This window comes from Falco biarmicus, chromosome 8 (assembly GCF_023638135.1).
Source record: "Falco biarmicus isolate bFalBia1 chromosome 8, bFalBia1.pri, whole genome shotgun sequence".
Classification (NCBI taxonomy): Eukaryota; Metazoa; Chordata; class Aves; order Falconiformes; family Falconidae; genus Falco; species Falco biarmicus.
The window spans coordinates 30,078,904-30,086,765 of record NC_079295.1 but is presented as its reverse complement, the minus strand read 5'-3'; the positions used below and the strand labels follow the sequence as shown (position 1 = coordinate 30,086,765).

The 7,862-nt window shown below is 45.4% G+C and overlaps 1 protein-coding gene across 1 annotated transcript; it reads right to left on the bottom strand.

The window, feature by feature from the left end:
* Positions 1-2,286: 2,286 nt before the first annotated feature.
* On the bottom strand, positions 2,287-6,772 carry TMEM177 (transmembrane protein 177). Its single transcript, XM_056349056.1, has 2 exons — positions 6,645-6,772; positions 2,287-3,444 (listed from the first exon to the last, which is right to left on the bottom strand). The coding sequence occupies exon 2, from the start codon at positions 3,428-3,430 to the stop codon at positions 2,495-2,497; it is 936 nt and encodes a 311-aa protein (XP_056205031.1). The 5' UTR covers positions 3,431-3,444; positions 6,645-6,772; the 3' UTR covers positions 2,287-2,494.
* Positions 6,773-7,862: the final 1,090 nt, after the last annotated feature.

The window sequence follows — 7,862 nt, the reverse complement described above, 5'->3', positions numbered from 1 at the left end:
CATGGCCATATATTTGAGTTGTGCTATTCTTACTTGCCAAATACCACAGATAATCTTGGAAGCAACAATTACCTGGCAACACAATACAAACCTTTTTGAGGGCAACCCACACATTCCCAAAGTTCAGGGAAATCTTAATTAGCAGCTGTGATTTCAAATCCCGTTTCCCTTATATTGACAGCACTAAGTTTCCACATTACACAGATGGCATCAGAATAGGAGCTTGACTATACAGAGATGGAGGTTTGTAAACCCTTGGCCAGAACATGTCTTTGGAAGGCAAGTGCATATGTCTTAATACTAGCCAGCCATCCCTTACTGACACCACTATGCCACAGCAAGTTCAAAGAAAGGTAAATCAGACACAGCAGTTACAGATACCATGGAGCTTCTTGGAGAATCCAGCTGTGAGAGTAAAGCAAAGTGCTCAACTGCAAAACCCATCAACATCACTGGAGCTTTACAACCTAAGAATGTTAACTAACAGCACTAGCTGCAGACATCTTGATGAAAAACAGCAGCAAGGAGTGGTAAGAGACAAGCAGATTAATTTAATTTTGTTTAAACTGCTACTTGTTGTAAATCTCAAAGGCAGCCCCAATTTATCTCTGCACTTGTTATGTAGTAGCAGCTCCTTAAACACATAAAACAAATGGGCCAAGTTCTCTCTGAGAACATTTCATGGAGTTTAGACTTGTCTGAAGGAATAACATGAGGATGAATTGAACTCACAGGCTACATAAAACAGGAGTTATATTCCAGTCCTGAGCCACTACATCACTCAATCAAAAAACCTCTATCTTGACCTGTTGGATTTACTTGGAAGAAAAGTCAAATAAATTTAGCCTGAAGCTTTGAAAGCCCCCTGCCTAAAGGTAAACTCTCCTTTTATTCCACAGCCGAGATTGTGTCAAACTTTTTCACAAAGGTCACAAGAACAATAACATCATAACCTACCGCCACAAAGCACCTAAAAGGCATCTCATTACTTGATACTTCAAGGACAACTGCAAGTGATAGGTGGTGGTCCAGAAAAACATGACACATTACTTCAGCAGAACCCCAAACATCTCATATATATATTATATATATATTATACACACACCGCTTCAGCATTATAAAGCAACACCAGCATCTCAGCAGCCAGTATATCAACTCGATGTCACCATGTGAATCAAAGGGAAAACAGAACTCGGTAATCCTTTGAGCAAACACAGGCGTAACAGTTATTATTGTAGCAGATGAAGAAAGGACAAAAGCAGGGCAGAGAGAACACTCAGTACATCTGCGACTGAGAAGATACAAAATAATTTAAGTTTCCTGTAAGAATGACAACAGCAACAAGGAGTACTGCTGTGATGTCACCAGGAAGGGCTACTAGCAAGGCTGCAATAGAAACACTGATAAAGGGGAACTACAAAGTTTGAGACCTATCATCTTGGAAATTACATAAAAGCTTCAAGGTGAGGCTACAGTGGAAAGTTTACTGCCCATGCACTAAAGACCTTTACAGAAGATTAGTAATCCTGGGTGAAGCTCGGTTCTGCCAGACAAAACCTTCCTAGGCTACTCTGAAACAGGAGAACAATTTCCTTTGGCAACTCTTCATCACAGACTTCACCAGATTCTGCACCAAATGCCAGACTTGTTTCTTATACCTTGCCTTCTTTGACACAGAAGGTGACACACATCTGCATGTATTTTTAAAATCAAACAAAAATTGTGCCAAAGCAAACAGAAAACCCTCCCCTGAACATGCTTATCCCACTTAGGAGAAAACAACCAACCCATGATAGTCTGTGTTACACACTGCCACTGCTGGGAGTAATTCCAGATACCCACACGCAGTCACCATGTCATGCAGAGAGCAGAACTAGATTTAAGAAAATTATGCAAGTGCTGGTAATAATATAGCTGTATCAGTATGAACTGCAGGATAACTAATGCGCCCTACTGAAGAATAGTGTTTGCAGCATAAGAATTTACACGGCACAAGAACTTACACAGAACAGAAACGCTTTGTCTTGGTATTTGTGTAACAGCACGATACAGACTGCCCAGTTATTTAAACACCTTTGGATTGTTCCACAGGAGGAATGGCAAACATACACACAAACACTCCAGTCTAAATGATAATACTCCCAAAACTCCCCATTGGACTTTACTCTTTCTATTTTCCAGACTGCAATGGCAGGACCGCAGAGCACAGCAGCAGAACTTCCAGATCAGGGTCTAAGAAGTTCCCTTCCTCAGTGGTCTTGTGATTCGAGATGCACACAGAACACAGCACTTTGAAGTGAGTCTTTTAATTTTTTAAGAAGGAATTCTTTATTCACAGACTGTGCAATAACTTCTTCCAAACTACATGCAAAAATAAACCCCAAAATTCTAATGAAGATACAGGGCGGAGGGCGGTAGGGGGAAGGCGGAAAGCAGCACAGCAGTGTTCCAAGAGAATACATAATTCACAAGTTTAAAATTCAAGCACTCATTCCTATGCCTGGAGCTCTCTTAAAATATTAACAATCAAATCTCTTCGGTAAGTGTACGGGGTATACTTTATTCTGAACCAGTACCTTGGGAAAAGGTTACCACTCGGGGCATACATTTTTATCCCTTCTTTGCCCATCAGACCACGAAGAATCCTGTTGCGGGACAGGATTTTGTCATAAAATTCAACCCCACCTCTGGCATAGTCTTTGGAAACAGTAGCTGCCTTTCTGTCAGCCTTGCAGTCTAGGTGATAGGTCACGGCGTCATAAGAAATGTAATAGCACAGTAGCCCACCAGTGGCAGTTACGAGGTTACAGATGGTGCGAAGTATTACGGGGCCAGGAGATAAACCCAGAAGTAGCTTTATAACTCTCCCACAGATAAATGTACCAGCTAAGCAAGTTGGAGCCACAACTGCACTTACCAAAGGGCTGCTGCTCTGCAAATACATAAGTTCTCTGGCAATGGCAAACTTCTGAGCTCCAAGTGAAAATGTCAGAGCTTCCTTCAAAGCAACACCTTCATTGCTCTCCCAGTCTACTTTCTTGCCATTGATCACAACAACATGGTTGACTATTCCTTTTTTATCCTCAATTGTGCTATCAAAGTTAGGCGGGATGCCCACCAAAGAGCCTGCAGGCAGCCAGGGGATACCAGCACTCACAGGGTGGAAGCCAGAAGCTGCAAAGGCTCGATAGGACTCGGTGGACTTCACAGCAGTATCCTGAAGGACATCCTGAAAGACACCACAGAGCCTCTGTGAAAGCTCAGCTGGCTGCCCCTCTGACCAGCACTCGTGCAACAGTTTGAATGTCTGCTCAGGAAACACATGATAGGAAAGGTTAGCGCCAAACAGTCCCACGCAAGAAACAGCCAACAAAGTGATCTTGCGCTTCTTCAACCACACAGATGCCTTCTGCAGGAACCGCACTGCCATAGTCAAATCCTAACCTGTTTATAACACAAAATCATGAATTAAAGTGTGCATAAGTGGGTCTCTCATATCCGTAGCATTTAAAAAAAAATACAAAAAAGCAAAAACACATGAGAAGAAGCAAAGCACAATAACCAAAGAAACATTCACTCTTTAACAAAACACCTTAACAGAGGAAAGGATACTCATTAATTTTGGGGCCTTGGAACATAAGATGCTTGATACAAAGAATTAACTTCACCCTCTCCTCCAGTAAATCAATTTATTGCAATAAAGACCATAAGCCACCATACTGCCTCCTTTCCCCAGCAATCAATATGCAATTCTGTATTTACTGAGCACAGCCCTTGCCAGCACAATCCTACCGTTGCATTCCATTGGACATAGACCACATATATTAAGGCCAGAAAGAGCCAATACTTAGATTAATCTATGCTGACCTCCTCTACAGCTCCAATATTTTTAATCAGTAAACAATACTAAATTCAGTAACTTAAGCTTGACTACAGCTTTCAAAACAGAATCTCATTTTGATTTGAAAATTTCAGGAGACAGAATTTTCCTTTAGAGTTTGTTCTAATGGATAGTCAACCTCAGATTTCTAAAAAAAATAAAAGTACAGTATGTATTTTTTTCTTCTTTTTTTTTTTTCCCCTGGATTTCAACTTCCAGGCAGTGGTTCTAGCTTACTCAGCAAAAAGCAGCTGGTTTTTTTCAGAAAGCAGCATGCTTTCACTGACTACTTTTAAAATTTTGTCTCTGAAATAAATTCTCTAACAAATAATACATGCAGATCCAGAACAGAAACTGGAACAGAAATAGTTTCAGGGCAGACAACTATGCTGTAACTCTTTAAATAACCAGATAAACTTTAAAACTTTCAAACTCGCCAAGTCCTTCAATTCAGGAATCCTGCTTCCCTTGGGGAGTATCAGTTCTTTTTATGGTCCAAGCCATGTGATGTGCTCTGCCCAGGAAAACTCCAATCTCTTAAAAAAATTCCATTGGCTACAGAATTCAACCCTAAAATGATGCTACCATAAAGATATAAAAGTGACTTAGGCACTTAAACCCAAAAGTCATCAGTGAGAAAGGGATGCCCCTGTTCTCATTTGATCTTGTGATGTCCCTTCTCTCAGGGTTTTAACACATGAGCTTCAGAGAATCTTGTTGCAGCTGTTGAAGACATTAGTATTTCCAGCTGTCCTTACAGGAAGCTGAGGTGGCAGAAGGAAATCATGCTTTGATACAACAACCAAGGGCTTAGTGTAGAGTACCATCAAAGGTGGGTTTCAGCTATGCTGCTGGGCTTTGTACAACAGCAGCTGAAACACAGACATATGTTCTCTTCTTCCACTCACGCTGAACAAGAACCTCCCACAGAGGGGTAGAGCGGACAACTGGGGGCTGTAACAATCATGAAACAGCACTGCATGACATGCCAGGTTACACTAGTCATGATCAACAGCAAATGAGCAGTAACCACAGGGAAACAAAAAGGGATTAAATTAAAGGCGGTGTTTTAATGATATGTTATTACTACTCCTTCCTATGAAGCTCTTTCAGACTGCAAATTCACCAGGCGAAGAATAACCTTGTTTAATGTTTATACTGCACTGAACACACACTGAGTGCTTAATAAAAACAATGATGCATGCGAGTACACAACAATTTAATATGTATTTCTTAGTTTAATAAGTGGTGGTATTCTTACATTCTGCTGAAGACTGGAGGTGGTGATTTGCATGACAAAATTATTTAAGAAAAACACACTAAAGGGCCAAGAGCTTGGATGAAACCCAATTTCAGGAAAAAACCTCCTTGATAATGGAGCTAAACCCCAGAAAACAGTAATACTAACCCCAAATTATCTCTTTGGCGTTAATGACCTCTTGGCAAATCTGGTAGTCTAGATCTGAATGAAAAGGTCATGGTGTTGACAGGGTGTGGGGGGGTGTGTGTGGCTGCCCTACTAAGGGGATGACTGTATGAAGACTACCACTTGATCCACACATGCAGCTCAGCCAAGGACTTCCCAAGTTTCTCCCACGCATGTTAGAGAACGTCCTCTCATTTGGGCTGGCTAACAGATCTTTTTAAGATTAGCAGCACTGCAAGGATAAAGTCCCCCTCTCCTGGTCAGCGCCTCGGGATGCCGGGAAGCACACCTGGACAGGCTGGCAGCCCAGGGTGAACCACAGGAAAGCTGGGCAGGAAGCGCTGTGCTTATCTATATGCTTCTCCTAACCAGCCGTAACGGCAGGATATACCTCAGTGCATTAACACTAACCTTTTTCCTGCTCCAGTCATAAAAACTGTAACAGCGGCTAAGTATTTTTAGAATTTTTTTAATTGAATTAGCCGCTCTGCAGGCATGGTTTCAAACGTGTGCGGGCAGACCCCCGGCAGCCCAGGCCATGTTCTTGCCTGGATTGCACCTGCCAGTCCCACCACGCGCCTCACGCAAGGACAAGCAGGAAGGGCCACGGAGCATTTGCTGTCTCACGACAGTAAATACTCACAAAGATAAAAGGAAAATCACCCTGGACACTTTATAGCATCCCTGCTTTCAGACCTTCCCCGAGGGCCAGTGCAGACTCCCAGCTCCTGCAGAAGACCCCACTGCAGCCCTACCTGCATATGGCACCTTTATTTTTATTCGTCAACTTTAGGCCATTTATGTATAAGGCAGGCAATGTTACACGGACCATACCCTACAGGCTTGAGCACTTAGTTGCTCCCCACAAAGCCACAGCAAGGCATGTAAGGTGGTCTCCCCATACACTGACATCGTCTGGATCTCTGGGGTGTCACAGGCTCGTAACTGCACTTCAGCCTGCGAATTTTAACAGCTAAAGTTCAAACTGGGCGCGCCTAAGAGATAATTTATCTTTGTTTTTAATTACACACAGCCGAGGGGAAAGCTCAGCTTAAAACAGTATCAGTCTGGCAAAGACTGCAGGGCTCGGGGTTTCAAGGCTCACTTTTCGAAAAATAAAATATTTTTTTAAAAAAGTGTGTGGGGGGGTGGGCCCGCACTGCCTGTACGCGAGGGGCAGGCGAGGCCCTGGCCGGCCCCGGGCCCAGGCCCCGGCCCAGGCCCAGGCCCCGGCCGGGGGGAGGGGGCGATCCGCGTCCCTCCCGTTGCTGCCGGCGCTGGGGGCCGGTCGCGAGGCGCCCCCCGCCTCAGGCCTCCCCGCCCCGCGCCCGCACCTACCGAGGCTCCCGCGGCGGCCGAGGCGGGGCTCCGGCGGGGCGGCCACCTCCCCGCTGCCGTACGGCGGGCGGAAGGGGCGGGCGGCAGCGCCGTGGCGGGGCTGCCCCAGCACGGGCATCCGGGGCTGGCGCGCTCCCAGGAATTTGAAGCCCCGTGGGTGGGCGGCGGCGGCAGCGGCAGAGCTGCCCCTCGGGGGCGGCCGCCCCTGCGGCCGGGGAGCAGGGGCCAGGGGCCAGGCCAGCGCTGGCTGGGACACCCCGGGCGGCAACTGCGGCCGGGGTGTGTGTGTGTGCGGTGGCTGGTTTTCCCCCCGAGTCATAAATTCATGCAGGGTTGTTGTGTTTCATGTTGCAGCTCCCTGTGTTTTTCCTGCAAAATACTTCCCGTAGGTATTTCCAACACAGCCCTTCCAACGCAGTGCAGCCACGCGTTCTGGGATGGCCGTGCCATAAGCTAATGGCCATCAAGTACCATTTGTTTTCTATGTGCTATCCCTAACAGGAAAATAACACATGCAGGGATTTTTACTCGTTTTCAGGTTACAATTTGCTCAAAGCAGGAGATGGCTGCTGTAGTGTCTCAGTAATCCTGCGTGGATCTGTTCTGAGGCAGCCCTGGGGAGGCCTGCCATCCCTCGGCAGACCCTTCAGTAAGCGCTGGCTGCTGAGGGCACAGCTCCAGTAAGCCCAGCCTTGCCCTGGGTTCTACAGTCCGTGCAAAACAAGGACGCGGAATAGCTTTTGGCCAGCTTGGGATTTCGTTTGGGTGGTGGATAGTGGAAGATTGGGTTTGCCTCGTCTGTAGGAAAGGTATCCATGGGTGCTGTGATTGCTGTTTTAACATGTCCCTTCAGGCCATCGTGAGGTAACCATTCAGTTGTGAGGTAACTGTTTTCACAATCCAAATGGAAATAATGCTTTGTAGCGGGTTAAGAGACAGCAGAACAGAAATAAAAGAAATCCATGGTTATTATCTACTTAGAATAATTTCAACAGGCCTTCTTTTCTTTGTAGCAGCCCCCGACTGAGGCATTTCTTGCCAGTAGAGGTTCAGCTGCTAGATCTTTTGGCCTGAGATTTGCTCTCACATAAAAGGGTTGAGATTGTAAACCAAAGGGTTAGGAGTTTCCATTCAAATTCAGGTCTTCCTCCAGGACTTAGGTGAAAGTATCCAAATGAAGGTGTTTGTCCTATCTTTTTCCTACTAGATGATCTCCTG